A 20,114-nucleotide genomic window follows, 5' to 3' on the forward strand; every position below is an offset into this window, starting at 1 on the left:
GCCCCAAACAGCAAAGGGGAGGGAGCAGGGACGGGGAACTCCTGGGAGGCTTTTTCAGGGCTGAGTCTTGGTGTTTGGGAGGTTTCTATGGAGCCCAGGTGGCCAGGGACTTCTAGAGATGGATTTGGGCAGAGGGACCTTCAGACTCAAGGTGCTTATCCCTTGTTTTCCCCAGACCAGGATTTCCCATTCCCAGCCCCTGGGAGGCGGTGAGGAAGAGGAAGACCCTGTCCTTGTCCTTGCTCCCCCAGAGCAGGAGCTGAGGATGGAGAGCAGGGAGGACAAATCCCTGCAGCAGAACCTCGTGGAAGAGGCTGATTTGAGCGGCTCCACGACACAGGAACCCAGCGGGAAGGAAAAGCCCTGGAGATGCCGCACGAGGACAGGCTGCAAACGCAGATCGCGGGGATCTGAGGAGGAAAGACCCACCCTGGGCCAGGGAGGCAGCCAGAGATTGAGCCGGAGCTCGGAGCTGGTGGTCCATGAGCAGCTCCATGATGGGGAGAAGCCCCACACGTGCTCAGAGTGTGGGAAGAGCTTCAGGCAGAGCTCACACCTGATGAAGCACCAGAGGATCCACACTGGGGAGAGGCCCTACGAGTGTGGGGAGTGTGGGAAGAGCTTCAGACAGAGCTCCAGCCTGAACGTGCACCAGAGGATTCACACTGGGAAGAGGCCCTACGAGTGTTCCAAGTGTGGGAAGAGCTTCAGCCAGAGCTACAGCCTGATCAAGCACCAGAGGATCCACACTGGGAAGAGGCCCTACGAGTGTTCCAAGTGTGGGAAGAGGTTTCAGACCAGCTCCCATCTCCTCACGCACTATCTGGTTCACACAGAGGAGAGGCCCTTCTGCTGCCCTGACTGCGGGAAGGGATTCAGGCAGAAGTCCCACCTCATCAGACACCAGCGCATCCACACTGGGGAGAGGCCCTACGAGTGTCCCCAGTGTGGGAAGAGCTTCCCCAGCAGCTCTACCTTGACCAAACACCAACGGAGCCACCGGTAATGGAAGCGCTGCGAGTGCCCCAATGTGAGGAGAGCTAAACTCCATCCCCCACTGGAGGACCCACATTGGGCACAGCCCTGGTGACCCACATTCCCTGTGATCCACGTTGGGAACACATCCGGCTGCTTCTCCTTTTCTATTGACCTTAATTTTTTTCTCTTCTCAATTTAACTGCACTCCAAAAGCCAAGAGGCATCGATCTTTCCCCTCAAAACCACTCACATGCCACTGAAAACCACTGAATTTTAACCCATAAAGGCTCAATCCCGCCTCAATTTGCTTGTTCCCACCTCAAAAATCTCAATCCCACCCAAAACTCACTCGATTCCACAACCTCCAGAGTGAGATGGGGTTGGGAGGAGATTAGGAGAAGTGGGATCCCAGTATGGAGCGGTGACATGGGGACTGTGTGGGGATGGGTGGCTGGGATGTATTTGATAGCAAATAAAACTTTCAGACTTACTGATTTCTTTGCCGTTCATTTTCAGTCCGTGGCAGTTCTGTCTGCAGAGCGCCGCCTCACAGAGTGTCCCCTCACAGTTCCCGCCCTTGGCCTGGCCCCGCCCCTTTCCCCTCACGGTTCCCGCCCTTTCCCCGCCCCTTTCCCCTCACGGTTCGGCCTTCGGGAACGGGGGAGGAGGAGGAGGGAGGGAGGAAGAGGCGCAGCGGCAGCCGGGAGCGGCCGGAGGAGAGGAGAGAAGGAATCGCGGGGCCCTGGCGCTGCCAGAAGTCGCCGCAGCCCCGGGAGCATCGCCCCCCATCCCGCAGGTGCCCGGGGAGGGGGAGCTCGGCCCAAATATCCCGGGGGGTGCCTGGGTTGGGGTTTTTTGGGGGGGATGTTTGGAGCTGGCAGGGCTCCAAAGCCGAGCCGCAGCTGGCCCTCGGGGGACATCGGGGGGTCCCCGGGAGGTGTTTTTGTGTGGTCCCGGGGCCGGCAGTGGCTTCTCCCAGTACGAGCCCAGTTCGTTACAGTATGAGCCTGGTAACTTTCTCTCACTCCCTGCAGGATTCCAGTCTCTCCCAGTTTGATCCCAGCTTATCCCGACCTGTCCCGGCTCCATACCCGCTACTTCCGCGGGCTGCCAGGGCTGCGGGAACGGGGCACTGAGGGTGTCGCTGCTCCTGTTAAAGGAGGAGAGAGGGAAGGGCAGGGCAGGGATGAAGGACGAGGAAGAGGTGCAGCTGGAAGGAGGGAGGCGTGGGGAAAGCTGGATTCAAGGCTCTTCATTGACTTCTCATTGTCCTGCTCGGAGCTTTTGGAGTTTTGTGCCAGAAATCTCTCCCCTCCCCCACTCAACCACAGGGCTTTGGGGCGGTTTTCCCTTTTAGGGGGAAATCAAAGCGATGCGCTGATGCTCCGAATTAGGGGGCAGGAGAAGTGGGGCTGCTGGGCTTCCCGCAGAGCCGGAGCCAGCGAAGGCGAAGGCGAAGGCGCAGGGCCGGGAAAGCCGTGTCGGGAGGTGCGGAGCAGTTTGTTGGTGCTGCAGATCGATGCCGGCCCGGGCCCGGGCCCGTTCCAGGGCTGTTCCTCATCTCCGGCTTTGCCCTCCCACAGCCCGGGGGGCCCTGAGAGCGCGGGGCGAGGCTGTGCCGTGTGCAGAGCCCGCCCCTCGCTGCCATTGGCCGCTGCTGCCGTCAGTCGCGGTTCTGGCGCGCTGATTGGTGAGAGCGGGGCGAAGCACGGCCCCGCTGGCGGCCTGAGGGCGGCCCTGGCTCGGCAGCGGCGCCATTGGCGGAGCGTCTGTGCGGGCCCGGGAGCGGCGGCAGCGGCCGGAGCGCGGGGAGGCGGCATTGGCGGAGCTCGGAGGCGGCCCCGGCGCAGGTGGGAGCCGCGCCGGGTTCTGCGGGGGCTCGGGGCTCGCTGCGGGCGGAGGGGGCGGCAGGGGGCTCCGGCGGCTTGGCGGTGCCGTGTCCGGCCCGTGCCGGCCCTGGGCTGAGGGCGCTGCGGGAGCGGCTGCCCGCGGTCTCCTTCCCGCCGCTGCCTGGGCAGGAGCCGCTGCCGGAGCAGCGCTGGCTCGTCCCGGTTGCTGTGGCTGGGACAGAGGTGGCTGCCCCGTGGCCGGGCCCGTGCGGGGAAATTCCCGTCGCCGGAGGTTTCTGTGGCCAGAGGAGACCGAGGAGTCCTGTCAAAGTGACTCGATTGCTGAGCAGAGGGAGAGGCCGTGGGGCATTTGCCATGCGGTCTCTGCCCTTGTTGTAGCACGCTGCCTCCTTTGGATGCTCATTTTCCCGGCCGCATCTCCCTCTGCCTTTGCCCACTGGCTGAGGGACTTGGAAGGTTCAGACTTCCCGATCCGCCTGCTGCCTGTCCTCGTTCATATGCACCCCTCCTTGTGGATGACAGCCGATATTCATGGCTCTGTTTGGTCTTTGTTCTTCGGGAAGTTGAGGAGTTTAGATGGACTTTGAGCAGCTGTCCGGGTCCATTTGTAACATTTATTGGAACGGATGGTTTCTCCCTCCGTTACTTCCTCATCTCCAAGTCGCTGGCCCTATCTCCAGGCAGATTCACTCATTGACTCTGTTTTGTTCTTCCCGGGTCCTCTTTGGTTTTGGGATTATTCTCGGTGCCCTCATTCCCTGTCCTTTTGTAGCCGTGTCTGGATCAGGAGGCCTGGCTGCCACCTGCATCCCCTGGCTCAGCTGCTGGATGAGCTGCACTCCCAAGGTGTGGAGCATGGTAAAAAGATGAGAGTTGCTGTAGCACAGAAGAGGAGAAGCAGCATTCGTTTAACCCATGGTGTGCCAGGGAGCCACGAAACCGTGTCCCATTCCCATCCTTTCCATGTTTGGACCAATACATAAACTGCTCTCCTATTTCCTTTGTTATCTTTTTTCACCGCTTTTCCTTTGTCATCTCTTTGCCAACAGCAGTTGGAGTCATTTAGTTTTCCACAAACTCCTCCTTTTTCTGCTGAGAGATAATGTGAACCCCTCCCCTGGTGAAATGTTGTGTTCCTCATTTCAGTGGATGGGTCGGCAGGAAGGTCAGGAGCTGGAGGTGTCTGGTTGGTTCGTATTTTGAGGACAGCTTGTAATCTAATGATGGCATTGAAATGATAAATGGGTTCTGTGTCTCCTGATATGAATTGGTTTGGGTTCCCAGGGGCTGGTCCACGGTGTTGTAGGATTTGTTCTGGTGGCCGTTCATCTTTTCCCCTTTTTTGGGTGCTCCCTCTAGCCGGGGCTGCATCAATTGACAGCTTTTTTCTAATTAGATCATCAAATACATGAATTCCAACTGATTTCCCTGTACTTGTTATAGCAAAAACCCCAGTGCTCTGATACTCCCTGTATAGCATAGAGAGTGCCAGCACATGTTGGAGTGGGCACAGGGATGATCCCCCCTTATTTTAGTGAAGTTTTCACAGCATTCTCCATTTGCTGTTTCCCTTTGCAGCTTCACCCATTTCTGTTGCAGAGTCAGAGATCCTCACCATGGGCTCTGCCTTCAGCTGTGCAGATTCCATCTGTGCAGGCAGGCAGAGCTTGGGGTGAGGGGCAGAGGGAATCAGCCCAATTCCTGCCCCAGGCAAGAAGAGGCAGGTCCATTGTCCCCACTTTGCCCCAGCAGTGTTAATTTGCATTTCTAAAGCTCCTCTGCTGGCTGCCTGGAATGCAGCTTCTCTTCCAGAGCAGCCTTCAGCAGCCTCATGTGTGGACCCCCACCACAACCTGCTGCTTTATTTATTTTTTCCTTCAAATCGTCTATTTTCTGTTTATGAGTTAAATGGTCACCTGTAAATCTCTTCTCGTTTTCCAAAATGCAGCCTAAAGGTGAACGTCGAAAAACCCAGACCAAAATTTTGGTATCTCTCACACTAAAATACACAAAAAATCCAAGGCAATTAACTTTTTTCTACTTCCCCTCGGAGTAAAAACTCATTCTCACATCCCTGGCCCAAACCTAATCGGCAATATAGAAGTAGGATTATTACAAAAAATACTCTTCTGTTATAAACTTTGCACTGAAACTGCAGGAGAAAAGAAAACTCCACCAATATGTTTAGTGTTCGAGTCAAAGCATTCCTTGATTCTGGCCAGGATCTGCAACAGAAATCATTCCATCCCCACATAGCCCGGGTGTGCAGAGAAAATCGTTCCGTGACACGTGGGATTAACTGGATTGTTCCCAAACTTGATACAGTCTGAACCAATCTAAATCCATTGGTTTAATGTTCTGTAGTTTCAAGTTGTGCAGTTTTTAGTATTTGGGTTCCTGTTGGACCCGGATTTCTTGGCTTCTGCTGTTCATCAGGTCGGAACTGCTGGATTTCCTTCTCAGCCTTTTCCAGAGCAGGTGTCTCCAGCTCTGCCGGGGGCAGTGTCTGGGGTAGGTGTTGGTTGCTGTTTGCTGCTGGGCGTTATCTTTGTGGGAATCTTTTGGGCCATTCCCAGTGTGTTGAGATGTTAAACTCATCTCCACTGAGTGGTGGAACATCCCTTAAAAAAACCTTTACCATTTCTTTCCCCGAGGCCAAGGCAAACCAAGGCTGAGTAGGGAAATAAAATGTTAAAAATGTTCAAGTCTATGACCTGGTGTATTTTCCATCAGTGCAATCCCAGGCAGCGCAGTGTGTGAGTGTGGCTGAGACCCAGAGTGGAATTGTGCCGTTGTCTTCGCCAGCAGCTGTGGCAGTGCAGGCCCAGAAAGCACTGAAGCTGCAGCAGTGGCAGCAAGGATTGGCCCCGGTGGCTGGAGATGCCCAAGGAGGGTGCCCAGGCAGAGGATTTGAGCAGAGGATGTGTGGGCAGGCCCAGGGGCTTGCCCCGCTGTGGAGCCCTGGCTGCTGCTGCGCTGCCTTCAGTGCAGGCTCCGTGGGGGCCTCCCATGCTCCTGCTGCAGGCGGGAAGTGCAAATCTCCGGGGCTTCAGAGCCCTGGAGCCCAGGCTGAGGGGTCCCCCCGTGCTCAGCTGTGCTGGGGGCTGTTTCTGGCCTCAGGGACACTTGGCATGGGCCACGCCACTTGGCCACCAGTGGTGCTGCTTTGGCCTCCTTAGGCAGGGCCCGATGTCCTGCTTGGATGTTGGGAACAGCAAAGTGCCAAGGCAGGCTCTGTGCCAGCCCAGCTTCCTGTGGGAGAGATTTCACAAGAGACAGGACTCTGGCCACAGACTGCTTTAAATGTACATCCCTTATCCCCACCCTGCACTGGGTGGAGAATTACTAGGGTAAGGAATTCCCAAGATCAATTGCAAGGGAGAGAATTGAATATCTGCCCTGGGTCTGGCTCTTCTTCTTGCCAAAGCCAATGGCAAAAGCCGTACCCATGGCATCTTGGATTACAGCCCTGACTCCTTCCCAGGGGCTGTTTGGGTGGGCTCTCCCCTGGCCAGGAGGGCAATGCCTCTGCCAGGTGCTTGTGGCCGACCGCATCCCCTGGGTGCCGGGGCCCCCTTGGGCCCTGGATTTGATCCCAGAGGGGCTGTAGGAGCTGTGCCATGGCCTTTGCCTTCAGCTTGGCCTTCTGCTCATCCCTTCTTGCATTCAGCTGCTGTGCCTTTGTGCCCAAGTGCTCCAGGGCCTTCTTCTGCCACTCCTGCAGCCGCGCTCACTGCCTGTGGGTGCTCATCCTCTGAGAGCTGCTGAGCTTTGTGCAAAGTCTTTCCTTTCTCCAGCGACCCAAAGCAAATGCTTAATAGAAAACCCTGATCCTTCCATGTACAATCTGCATTTCCCAGACGTTGCTTTGTTTTCCTCCTTGTGCTCAGGGTCCCCTCCCCAGCCCGTATCCCAGAGCCGGTCCCTGTCCTGCCGCAGTGTCCAAAGGCGGCCCCCCCGGCGGGCAGGGCCGGCAGCTCCACGGGGCCGGGCAGCGGCCGGGGCGTCCCGCAGGCTCCTGGGGGCCGGGGGCCACTGCCGGCCCTGCCCGGGGCTGGTGGGGTCAGGCAGCGCCCGGCGCTGAGCCCCGGCTGCCCCACAGCCCCGGCCCGGCCCCGCAGCTCCCCACAGGCCTCCAGCCCGTGCTCCCGGTCCTGCACCTCTGCGCCCGGTGCTGCCGCTGCCCACCACAGAGAAACCCCCTGACATCCTGACCTCCTTCTTTTCCTCTCCTGGATACCCGGGATGGAAAGGATCTGGATCAGCTGGCAAATTCTGAGCATAGAACAGTGCTGAAATACATCCCAGTCCTCTGTATTTTTCTCTTCTTCCTCTTTTCCATCATCCTTTTTCTTACCACATAGATTCCTCCTGCTGCTTCTTGCCTTCACCATATTGCTGCCCACTGCCCTTCACCCGATCCCTTCCCAGCACACCAACACCATCCATCCCCTGTTGTCCAAATCCCTTCTCCACTTCCTTTATTGCCCCCCTGGGTGTCCATGTCCTTAGTTACCTCTAGGGGAATGTGCAAACTACCTCAACATTCTCCCAAGGGATCCTTCAGAGACATTTTGGGATCATCATCCCTTTGGCCAGGACCCCTCCCTGGCTTTCCCTTTTCTCCCCTCCCTGGGTGCCCTGCCATGTTCACTCCCCGAAGATCCCAGTGCACTCACTGCTGAGATTTTCAGTGCTCTCTCCCTGCTGACTCTTCACAGATCCCCCTGATGTGTCCCTCGTCTGTCTCCTGGTCACTCCTGGGTCCCCAATCGATCCCCGGTGCCACCGCCAGCCAAGGGAGCCGATCACCCAAAGTGGGTGAGGCACCTTCAGCTGCATTCCCTGCCCACCGCCCCGGACGGTGGAAGGAATTCCGGATGAGCGCCAGGGTGTGCGGGAAAATTGACATCAGCAGAGGTTTCTGTCCACAAAGCAGACAGAGGAGTCCTGTAAAAGTAATTTCATTCCTAGAAATGGGAGAGGCCGTGGGACATTCCCCATGGGATCTCTGCAGTTGTTGGAGGACACAGCCTCCTTTTCATCCCAATTCTCCTGGCCACATCTCCCTCTCCCTTTCCCCATTGGCTGAAGTACTTGAGAGGTGCAGACTTCCCAATCCACCTGCTACATACCCCCTTCATATGCACCCCACTATTGTATATCAGACGATATTCCTGGCTCTGTCAAGTCTTTGTTGTTCTTCGGGAAGTTCATGAATTGAGCAGGACCTTGGCTGAGCAGCAGTCTGTGTCATCAATTGATAGCATTTCCTGAAACCGATGGCTTCTCTTGACTCTTCCTTATGCACAGGTGCCTGGCCGTATCTCGGAGCAGATTCACAGCATCTGTTTGTAAAGACACTTTCCTCCTGTTCCTTTCATGGGGGTCCCCCGTTTTCGGGACATCCCCCCTGGAGCAGGGTGTCCCCTCTTTGCTGCAGCCCCAGCCCTCAGGCAGAGCTCAGCCAATCAGAGCGCAGGGCGCTGATGACTCACCAGTTGCCAGGCAGACTCGCAGCTCCCAGCGTTCCCCACCTGGAGCCCACCTGCGCCCCCCCCTCGGCCCCATCGCCCCCGCGAGGGGAATTTGGGGAGGTGGGAGTGGGGCAGCGCCAAGGCCGGGCCCCCCCGCGCTGTCCTGGCGGGAGCGGCTGCAGCGGGGACCGAGTGCGGGCGGAAGCGGCCGAGAGCCCAGCGCTGCCCCAGCCCGACATGCCCCAGCTCCATCCCTGCCCCTGCGCTGGGATGCTGTGGATTTAGGGGGAAGAGGGAGCCGGCAGTGGGTGCTGGGCCTGGGGGCAGGAGGAGAAGGGAAGGAGAAGCAGGGTTGAGGAACAAAATGGTCAAAGGATGGACGTGGCAGGAGAAGGTGGGATATTGCAGGAGAAGGAGGAATAGCAGGAGGAAGAGGAGTGTGAGGAAGAGCAGAGTCACAGGAGGAGGAGGAGCAGAAACAGGAAGCAGCACAAGGTTCCACCCCTCCCTGTGTCTGCAGCCTCCCCCCAGCCCCAGGAGCGCTGCTCCCCCCACATGCAGCAGGTGACTGTGGAGGGGGATCCAGGATTTTCACAGGGTGAATCTTGGTGTTTCTGAGCTTGCTTTGGCTAAATGTTGGTGCTTTGGTTTTATGTGGCAGCTGAATCTTTATCTTTTGGAGGAAATTATGGTTTTTGCTGAATTTTGAGGTTTGGGGTGTTTTTTATCTGTCTCTTGAAGTTTGCAGGATTTCTGGGGTGAATCTTGGTGCTTTGGAGGTTCTTACAGACACAAGATTCCCATTGAATTCCTCCGATGAAGTGGGGCAAGGAGGAACCTCCAGTCCAAGGTGCTCTCCTTTTGTTTTTTCCCCAAACCAGGATTTTTCATTCCAGGTTGTGGCTGGATGGAGGAGGAGGAAAAGCCCCGGAGATCCTGCAGGAGGAGGGGCTGCAAAACCAGCCCAGGGAGCTGTGGGGAGGAAAGAGCCCCCCTGAGCCAGGAAGGCGGCCAGAGATCCAGCCAGAGCACGGAGCTTCTGGAGAAGCCTCATGGCAGGGAGAAACCTCACACCTGCTTGGAATGTGGGCCGGGTTTCAGCTTCCGCTCCAAGCTGATTGAGCACCAGGTGATCCACACTGGGGAATGGCCCTATGAGTGTGGGGAGTGTGGGAAGGGATTCAGCTGGAGCTCCACCCTGATCGAGCACGTGAGGATCCACACTGGGGAACGACCCTACGAGTGTGTGGAGTGTGGAAAGGGTTTCAGGAACAGCTCTGGCCTGACCCGGCACCAGGTGATCCACACTGGGGAGAGGCCCTACGAGTGTTCCCAGTGTGGGAAGAGGTTTCAGACCAGCTCCACTCTCCTCACACATGAGCGGATTCACACAGAGGAGAGGCCCTTCCGCTGCCCTGACTGCGGGAAGGGCTTCAGGCGAAACTGCCACCTCATCAGGCACCGGCGCATCCACACCGGGGAGAGGCCCTACGAGTGTGCGGAGTGTGGGAAGAGCTTCACGCACAGCTCCCACGTGATCCGCCACCAGGTTATCCACACTGGGGAACGGCCCTACAAGTGTGGGGAGTGTGGGAAGGGTTGCAGAGACAGCTCTGACCTGATCCAGCACCAGGTGATCCACACTGGGGAACGGCCCTACACCTGCTTGGAATGTGGGAAGAGCTTTGGGTGGAGCTCAGACCTGAGAAGACACCAGCGCATCCACACCCGGGAGAGGCCTTACGAGTGTCCCCAGTGTGGGAAGAGGTTTCAGACCAGCTCCGATCTCCTCCTACATGAGCGGATTCACACAGAGGAGAGGCCCTTCCGCTGCCCTGACTGCGGGAAGGGCTTCAGGCGAAACTCCCACCTCACCATGCACCGGCGCATCCACACCGGGGAGAGGCCCTACGAGTGTGGGGAGTGTGGGAAGAGCTTCTCCAGGAGCTCAAACTTGACCCAACACCAACGGACGCAACACTAAGGAAGCCCTGGGAATGCCCCGAGTGAGGGAAGAGCTTGGAGTGAGGGAAGAGAGTGAGGGCAGAGCTACGTGGGCTGCTCCAGCTCCATCCCCCATGGGAGGATCCGGGCTGGATGATCCCCAGTGACCCCCGTTGGGCAGAGCCCTGGTGCCCCCGAATGGGGAATAAAACAGAGAGGAAAACAATGGAGCTGATAAAGGGGCCGATATCTGAGGCCTGACTGAGCAGAAACTGTGGGAGACACAGACACAGTTTAAGTCTCCCTGGGCAAGAAGTGACCAAGCAACCTGTTGTGAGACTTTGTGATAAGATAATGTTCCCAGGTGCCGTGATGTCATGAAGAATGTGTAACCAATGGGAAATTGTTAGCAAACATCGAGCCCTATCTGAGCACCACACAAGTAAAACCCTGTATAAACACCTGGTACCCTCAATGAAATTGGCTTCTGGTCTAAACTCGGCTGTCCCCGTCTCTCCATCGTGGATAAGCCCTGTTGTGGGTGATCCCCGTTGGGTGGGGGGAAGGTGTTGGAGGGATTTCTTTCCCTTCTCCTTGTGCTGCTGTGTTTGGTTGGTAATAAATTCCCTCCGTGTGCCCAGGCTGGGTCTGTTGTCCCCGTGCCGGTGCTCGGGGCGGGATCTCTGCCGTTGCTTCTCTCCAGTCCCGGGCCTCTCCTCAGCCAATGAGAGAACGCAAAGGACAAGAGTCAGCCAATCAGAGCGAGCGGGGCTGATGACTCACGAGTTGCCGGGCAGACCCGCAGCACCCAGTGTTCCCCACCTGGACCCCACCCTCCCTGCCCAGTCCCGGCCCCCGCGTGGGGTCCCCCCAAGTCCTTCCCCACTGCCCCCCATAACCTGGGCTGGGTTTAACTGGGAAGCTTTACTGGGAAGACTGGGAGCAGGCGGGCAGGGGCAGAGTGACAGCAGGGTTGGGGAGACACACGACCCCCCCAAAATCAGCGTGGGGATGGAGCGGGGGGTCCCGGCCGGGCCCGAGACCACGGGGAGGGGCTGCAGCCGGCGGCGGCTCAGGAGCTCTGTGTGCAGAGAAAAGGGGGTGACGCCGGGCTGGGGGCCCCGGGGAAGGAGCACACACGCTCCTAGAAGCTGAGCCCCAGCGCCAGGAAGACGAAGCCTAACTCGGAGCCCCCGATCCCTGCCAGCATCTTGCTGTGGGCGGCATCCAGTGGCATCTCTGGGGGCTCTGCAGGGGTATGGACCCCCCAAAACCTCTCAGACACCCCAAACCCTGTCCCAGTTCCTTCCCAGCCTCACCAGGACTCACCCTGACCCCTCCATGTCTCTTCCCAGCACAACCAACCTCATCCCAACCTCTGCTTTTCCATCCCCAATCTCCTTCCAGCTCCTCTAGACTCACTCCAATCCTTCCCAGTCACACCCAGCACCTCCAAACTCCCTCCCAGTGTCCAGCAGGACCCCCAGAACCCCATCCCACCCTCCCCAGCATCCTTCAAACCACTTCTCAGCCCTTCCACACCTCCAAGCCCCTCTCCCAGCTGAAACCAGGCTGTCTCCAACTCCCTCCCAGTTGCTCCCAGCACATCCCAGTGGCTCTGGCAGCGCCCCCAATTCCTCCCCTGTACCCCAGTGCCGGCTCAGGGGGTGCTCCAGGCTGATGTGCTCCACCTGGCAGCTGCAGGTGAGCCCGCGCCAGGGGGGTGTTCCAGCAGCACCAGGAGCTGGTAGGTCCAGTCCTTGTTGGGGACCATGTCAGTGGCCACCACAGAGAGCTCCTGCTGGCCCTGGAACCACCTCAGCTGGGTGTGGGCAGGCTAGAAATCCATCACGGAGCAGCCCCGGGCTGGGAGCTCGAGGGCACCAGCGAGATGGATACGCTTGGGGACACTGGGAGAGAGCGGGAACAGACTGGGATCAGCTGGGGAAAACTGGGAGAGAGAGGGGAGGGGTGGGGTGGCCCTTGGGAGGGATTGGGAATGGACTGGGAAGGACTGGGGTGGCACTCAGAGAGATGGGAGGGGATGGGGGGCACTGGGAGGGAGGATGGAGGTCTAGGAGTGAACTGGGAATGAACTGGGAATGGACTAGGAGGGACTGGGGCGGCACTGGGAGGAACTGGGAACGAAGCGCGCGGCACTGGGAGGCCGAGTCCAGTGCGGGGCACTCGGCGCTGCGGGTCTGCCTGGCAACTGATGAGTCATCAGAGACACGCGCTCTGATTGGCTGAGAGGCGGCAGCACCACGCTAGGCTGAGATGGACAGCCGGGAGGCACTGGGAGAGACTGGGATGGACTGGGAGAGCCACGGGGGTCAGTGGCAGCGACACAAGGTCTCGGGGATGGGCACAAGGAGGGCTGAGGGCTCTGGGCCGATCCCAGGGAGGTTTTGAGGGGCTCCAGGGTCATTGCCAGGGCAGGGCCCGAGGGGACACGCTCTGCCCCGCGCTCACCTCGGCGCTCCGTGAGGAACGGGCTGAGATACTCGTGGTTGTACCGGCACAGCCAGTCCGCCGCAGCCCTTTTTTGCTGCATAACGTCTGGGTCGCTGTTCCAATACCTGGCTGCTGTCTCCCCATAGGGGGTGAACCGCAAAAAGTGCCCCACGTCGCAGTCGAACATCGCGTACTGCTCCCGATTGTAGATGAACCTGCTCAGGTACCTCACCTTCTCCGTGCCGTTCATGAAGTGACATTCGGACTTTCCCACGTACTGGAACACCCCTGTGTGTGCAGGACACAGGTCCGGGGGTGCCCCCCCAGCAGCCCCAGAGCTCCGGGATCCACCCCGGATCCCCACTCCGCACCCCCTGTGCCCCAAGGCCGCCATGGATCCCTCCTGCCCGAGCTGCCACTTCCTCTTTTCCACGCTTCCACACTTCCCCTTTCACATCCTCTCCCCTCCGACTTTCAGCCTCTCCCCAGATGAGTTTTGGTGTGCCATTTACTCCTTTTCCTCTTTCCCAACCTTTTAAACACAATTTCCGAAAAGCCCAGCCCCCCTTCCCGCTCAGTTTTGGGGTCCTACTCTCCCTTTTTCCCCACTTTCCCACCCTCTCCCACCCCTTCCTCACCTGCCCCCAATCCTCAGCCCCTCCCGCTCTTCCTTTCGGGGTCCCCTCCTCCTCCTGCCCCTGCAATTTCGGGCTCCCACCGCCCCCTTTTCCCCATTCTCCCCCCTGTCCCACCGCCTCCCGCCCCCCCCGCTCTCCCGAGAGCTCCGCGCCCGCAGCCGGGGGGGCTCCCAGCACCACCAGTGCCACCAGTACGGCCCCAGCTGCCGCCACTCGCCCCATGGCCAGCGCCGCCCAGGGAGCACCAGCCCCAGAGCGGCCGCGCTGCGCTGGCAGCACCAGTCCGGAGCAGCGCGGGCTCAGCAGCGCCGCGCGCTCTCATTGGCTCCGAGCACTTTTGGGCACCGATTGCCGAGGCTCTGCCACACAACCGATGACTCCTCAACTCCTCGCGCTCCCATTGGCTGCAGCGCGTTTTGGCTGCGTTTGGATTGGCTGAGCGGTTCCGGGACGCTGCAGCCCCGGCTGGGGCTTTTCCAGGCACGGGGAGCCTTGGGGCGCTGCGCAGCTGGGAGCTCAGCTGTGCCCAGAAATGTGTGCCCGGCTGCGCGGGGTCTCAGGGGTGCCCGTGGCGAGGGGTGACGCTGGCCCCATGCCAGGCACCCCCCAGAGCCGCTCTGTCCCTGCCCCCCGCAGCCGCACAGGGACAGCAAATGGAACCGAGGGTTCCTGCCTGGGGACAAGGAGCGGGAGAGATCCCTCAGCAAATCCGGCACGGGCACAACAGACCCGGCCCGGGGACAGGGAGGGAATTTATTACCAACCAAATCACACCAGGACAAGCAGAGGGGAAAGAAATCTCTCCAACACCTTCCCCCCACCCAACCAGGATCACCCAGAACGGAGTCACCGGGGCTCTGCCCAACGGGGCTCACTGGGGATCATCCAACGTGGATCCTCCCATGGGGGATGGAGCTGGAGCAGCGCACGAAGCTCTTCCTGCACTCGGGACACTCACAGGGCCTCTCCCTGGTGTGGAAGTACTGGTGAGGGACAATCTCTGAATTCCACCTGAAGCTCTTCTGACATTCCAAGCACTCATAGGGCCGTTCCCCAGTGTGGATCCTGTGGTGCTTGGTGAGGTCAGAGGTCCCACTGAAGCTCTCCCCACACTCCCCACACTTACAGGGCCTCTCCCCAGTGTGGGTATTCTGGTGTTCCATCAGGGTGGAGCTGCTGCTGAAACCCTGCCCACATTCCTTGCACTTGTGTGGCTTCTCCCTGCCATGAGCCTTCTCCACCAGCTCCGAGCTCCAGATGGATCTCCGGCCACCTTCCTGGCTCAGGGCGGGGAGCTCTTTCCTCCCTGCAGCTCCCTGGGCTGGATTTGCAGCCCCTCCTCCAGCAGGATCTTCGCGGCTTTTCCTCCTTCTCCATCCAGCCACACCCTGGGAATGACAAATCCTGCTTTGGGGAAAACCAAGGTGGGAGCGCACTGGAATAGAGGCTCCTCACTGCCCAAGTCCACCCCTAGAACTCAGCAGGAGTCTTGTGTCCATGGAAATCTCCACTATATCAAGGTTCAGCCCAAAACAACTGTCCCAGGACTTCCCGATCTCTGATCTCTCCACTTTTGGCGTTCCAGAGGTTTCCTTTCCCTGGGGTGATGGGGGTCCAATGGCTCCAGGGGCTCCCCCTTCTCCAGTGTCCTGCTTAGGGATGATCCAAGAGCTTCTGGGAGTCCATGTGGTCCCTTCTGCTCTGATGATCTACTTTGAGGTCCCAGGGGTCCCAGGGGTCCCTCCTCTCCAGGCTCCCCCCCTTTCCAGCCAGCCGGGGTTCCCCCAGCTCCAGGATCACCCCTCTGTTCTCTCCCCACTCCGGGGGTCCCAGGGGTTCCTCTCCTCTGCTCCCCCGGGGGTCCCCAGGACCAATGTCCACCCCCTGGTGACCCTGGGCAATGGCCACGTGGACTCCCAAAGATCCCCCCAAGGGGCTCAGCTCTGGGGTCCTGCAAGATCCAAACCTACACACACACACACAGAAAAAAAAACCCCACCCATCCCAGGGTTTATTTGGGCCTCCCAGACGATATTTGGGGCTCAATTCCACAATCTGCAAGCTCCAAACACACCCCAATTAAAAAAAAAAAACTCTCAGGGACCCCCCGACAGATTTGGGATGAGCTCCCCCTCCCCTCTCACCTGCAGGATGAGCTGGGGGCGATGGTCCCGGGGCCAAGGGTGCTGCGGCCACAGGGGGCACTGGAACCTCCTGTTTCTCCTCCTTTTCCTGCTCCTGCTCCTCCTCTTCCTGCTCCTCCTTTTCCTCTCTCCCTCCTCCTCCTCCTTCCTCATCCCACCTCCTGCCCAGTTCCTGCCTTCTCTATATTTAAAGTGGAGAACCTTGCTTGTTTTTAGAACGAGAACAAAGATCCCAGAGGGAACACGGCTTGCTGGTTTTAGCCAGAAGTGTCAGTGACTAAAGGTCATGTTTCCTCTGCTTTGGTGCCGTCCTTGTTCCTCCTCAGTGTTCAGGCTGGGCTATGGGGTGTCCTTGTTTGCTGCATTTTCAGAGCTCCTCCTGGATCCTTTGTGTGAAAAATGCAGATTATATGGCTCTACGCAGATATTTACTATATGTATTATGCTAGGTTGGAAAGTTATGCTGTAGTAACATTTTAATAATATAGTAAATGTAGTTTTGTAATTGAAATTAAGCTTTAGTAGTTAAAATAGAAAATATGTGTGTGTGGTATTCTTTTTGCTCAAGAGAAGGAGAAGATAATCAAGAAATTCTTCACACAGAGATAACAATTACAAAAACCCCTAAATCTTCCAGAGGAAAGGAATTTATGGCTTTCTTTATCAACAAAAAAACCGAACTTCTCCAAACTCGACTTAGACTTCAAGGCGCCTGGGATTAACAGGAATTCCTCAACAAGTACCGGACGAACTTCTTGTTTTAAATAAATATATGCATATTCATGAAGTGATTTGTGTATGCAACACGTTACCCCTCTTAAGGACGGAATTCTTTTTTATCGGGGTCCTTCTCCTGGCTCACTTTTGTCCAGAGAGAGGTACCCAGCCCGGGCTGTAACTTTTTGCTGTTATTGTCTCTTTAATTGTCCTAACTCTAATTGTTTAATCTTTAGTACTTTACTTGTATTAATTTTTTTTCAATTTATTTTTATTAAACCTTTATAAATTTTAAAAACCAAGTGATTGGCGTTTATAACACTTTGGGCAACAGGCTGTGCCCTGGGAGGGTTCTTTGTGCTCCTTTGTGACACAGGAGAACCTTCCAGGCGGTTTCTGCGTGAGCTGCTGCTGTGATGTCACAGGAGCACTGCCACGTCCCCGAGGTGTTCCCGTTGCTGTGGCACACGGAGGCCTCAGTGTCCAGAGTGGCTCTGGGCACTGCTCATTGCCGGAGGATCCTCCTGCCCGAGGCATTCTCAGCAGCCAGCCCAGCCCTGACGGGTGTCCTTCTGTGCTTGCAGGGCTACAGTCTGCAGACGTGTGCAGCGCAGCCAAAATGATCCAGCACGTGGCTGCTGCAGTTTGCACGCTGTACTCTGTGGCATATGCGGGGTATTTTTTAACCCACTTGGCACGTAAGTCGAGGTTTTCCCTCGATGCTGTGGCTCTGGGCTTGCTGTGTGCTTGCTGTTCTTCCTCTGGGCCTGAGCTGACTTTGGAACCAAATTGCCATGAAGACACCATTGCTTTGGGAGAGCTCCTGGCAGCAGCTGCAGCTGGAAAAAGGGGTGTCTGCAGCCAGCGGGGCGTGCACAGCATTTGCAATGAGCCCTGGGGGGTTCTGTTCCCTCAAGCGGGGAGTCTGTGGCAGCAGAGCCTGGAACTGCCTGTCCAGCCAAGAGCTGACCCAGCCCAGTATTTTGTGCTGTTCTCTTGCTGTGTGAAGGGACTGTGGCTCCTGGAGGGACGCTGTGAAAGCAAAATGCTCTCTCGGGGTTGCCTTGCTCCGGGGCATTTCCCACCACAGGCAGTTTTTTTCCTGACAGCATCTGGTTCATGTTCCCTCTCCCGTTGCAGGGCACCTCATGAGTGGATCCCGAGCAGCTCCTCCTTCGGTGAGTGGGAAAGGAACCTTTGGTGTTTGGAATTGTGTAGCAAGTTGTGAGCTCGGCATGTGGCAGCCGAGTGCCAACCTGGGAGGCTGAAGGAAAGTTCCTGCCAGTGTCCTTGCAGCAGCAAAGGGATCCCTGGGAGTTTTCTCCTTTTCTGCTGAAGAGCTTTTGAAGAGCTGCAGGTCTGGTTTTGCAGGCAGAGCATTGCTTGCTGGCTTTAGCCATGGTGGAATATCGAATTCCCAAGAATAAGGGGCAATGTGGACTTTAGCCCATTGTTAGTTTGAACAGCTCCGAACCCAATTTCTGCTTAGTGCAGCTGGATGTGCAGCTGAGGGTAAATAAGGTGATAACTGAGACAGAACTTCCCGTCCCTCACGCTGCCGTCTGTCCACAGGGCACAAAAGCAGCACCAGCACCTCCTCCGGCTCCCTCTGCTTCCAAAGAGGAGGCCAAAGAGGAGGAAGGCAGCAGTGAGCTTCCCGCTGTTCCGGGGGACGATGGTGAACGTCCCTCAGTGCCGGGAGATGACAGTGAACTTCCCGCTGCTCTGGGAGACGAGGGCGAACATCCCGCACTGTGGGAACACAACGGCGAGGCTCCCGCGGTGTGGGACAAGGACAGTGGACATCTCCTGGCGTGGGAGGAGGGCAGAGAACATCCTGCGTCTTGGGAAGAGGAGGGTGAACTTCTCCCAGCATGGGAAGCGGACAGTGAACGTCCCCTGGTTTGGAAAGACGATGGCGAACCTGCAGCGTTTTGGGAAGAGGACGGAGAAGCTCCCTGTGCTTGGGAAGAGGACACTGAACCTCCCTCGGCTGTGGGATCCTGGGCTGAACATTCTGACAGCAGCACAGCCCTGCAGCCAGAGGGGAGAGGGGAGTGGTGCCTGATGCAGCTGAGTACGTCTGCTCTGTTCCTGTGTGCCAGAGCAGGGTGCTGTGTGTGTGTCTCGGCATCAGCTGCACCCAGTGCTGCTCTGCAGCTGAATGTGCCAGGGTCATTTCTTGTCCTTCCCCAGCTGAGACCAAGGGGCTGACGGCCCCAGGGAGGGGGGCTGCATTCTGGCTCTGCTGCAAGGCGGGGTCTCACTCTGGGAGGGAGCGTCTTCCACGTGGTTTCTTTCAGGGAACACCGTGAGCCTGGCGGAGCCTGCCGAGAAATACCTGGAAGTGGAGCAGATTGGCCAAGGGTAAGTGCACGGCAGTTACTTCTGCAAAGGCAGGCCCAGGTGTTGTGCTGGTGCAGGATCAAGTGAGAAGTCAGGAGAGCTCCAAACACCTCCAGACACTGGGGCGCCATCCTGCTGTCCCTCAGTCCTGATCAGAATTGATACCTGTGCTCAGAAGGCACCGTCAAAGGCCCCTGAGGCTGGCAGTGTCCTGCCTGCAGCAAGGAGCAGGACCTGGAAGATCTTCTGCCCCTGGAATTGGATTGCCTAAAAGAGCCACTCACCATCTGGTGACTGTCAGAAAACAGTTCCCAAGGAGATTTCTTTCAAATATTTTGCTTCAAAAAATATCCTCCGGTCAGGATTAACAACCTAATGGTTTAGAAACAGAAACCAGAGCTGAAGTAATAAGTGCTCTATTCTAGCACAGGTAGTAGAGCCCAGACATTCAGTAACAGACACAGAGCTGATGCACTCTGGGGGAAAATGCATCACCTGCCTGATGGCAGGGCCCTTGTGGATCCTGCAGGTCTTAGGCAGGAAATGGAAAAGGATGGAATGCATTCTTTTCCAGTTCTTTAGACACCCATTGCTCACTTCAGGTTTTGAACTAAAGCAGTGCAGCATGGACATTTGGGATTTGCTCCAGCCCAATTCCTTGGTGTCGGGTCTCAGTTTTCTCTGGCACACCTTGCATGGCAGAGGGCTGGTGGCTGCTGCGCTGTTGTTGGAAGGGTCGATGCCCCCAGGTGTTTGTGAATGCTGCAGGCAGCAGAGATCTCCTGTCTGGGCTGGCTTTCACTGCCAGGGCCTAAAGCGCTGCTTCTTTCTTCTCTGCTGTTTTGTCTCCAGGGCTTTCGGAACCGTTTCGAAAGGACTCGACAGGGCCACTGGAGGAGAGGTCAGTGTCAACACGCCCAGCACGTCTGGCAGCTCTCCAGGGCTCTCCCCTCTGCTGGGAGCTGTGGCTGCAGCTTTGGGGGCCAGCAGAGCTTTCCTGCACAGGCTGCTCCTCTGCAGGCAGAGCCGTGTCAGCCTGCAGAGCACAGCTGGGACAGACTTGGTCCTTCTGAAGTGCCCAAAGGAATGCAAGGAGGGCAATGGATGTGTGTGTTTGCTTTGTTGTGCAATCCCAACCAGAGCAGTTGCATCTGAAATCATGACCCAATCCCGAAGAACTGCTAAAGGGTTCCCGGCTGTTTTGCTCTGTTTGCACAGAACCAGAATTACCTCCTGCTTGCAAAATGTGTTTGAACAATAATGAGAGTGTTGAGGCCATTTGAGAAGACTGTAGGTGCAGAGAATGTGGTTAGAGCTTGGAGGCTGACAGCTGAGGGGCCATTTCTGCAGGGTTTGCAAGGCCAAATGTCTCTGGCCATGTGTCCTGTAAGCAGCCCCCAGCGAGCAGAGCAATGGGCTGTGGGAATGGCACTTGCTGAGCTCTGGTGTCCCATCCCAAGGCAGTTTGGCACAGCCCGGCTCCATTGCCCCAAAAAGACTCGCTCCGTTTTTGCTGCGGCCTCCTGCCACCGACTCCTCCAGTTAAAGGTCTGCAATGTCCCTTCA

The 20,114-nt window shown here is 57.5% G+C and overlaps 1 protein-coding gene and 1 pseudogene across 1 annotated transcript; one reads left to right on the forward strand and one right to left on the reverse strand.

Moving 5' to 3' along the window:
- The first annotated feature begins 300 nt into the window (after positions 1 to 300).
- The window catches only part of LOC137467576 (uncharacterized), a 441,429-nt pseudogene continuing 421,615 nt past the window's right edge, over positions 301 to 20,114 (forward strand).
- LOC137467584 (class II histocompatibility antigen, B-L beta chain-like) lies at positions 11,394 to 13,563 on the reverse strand. The gene is given in 6 exon segments (XM_068179063.1): positions 11,394 to 11,488; positions 11,898 to 11,966; positions 11,969 to 12,109; positions 12,112 to 12,159; positions 12,722 to 12,994; positions 13,482 to 13,563. Coding segments are annotated over 6 exon segments (708 nt in total).

This window comes from Anomalospiza imberbis, unplaced genomic scaffold (genome assembly GCF_031753505.1).
Source record: "Anomalospiza imberbis isolate Cuckoo-Finch-1a 21T00152 unplaced genomic scaffold, ASM3175350v1 scaffold_69, whole genome shotgun sequence".
Taxonomy (NCBI): Eukaryota; Metazoa; Chordata; class Aves; order Passeriformes; family Viduidae; genus Anomalospiza; species Anomalospiza imberbis.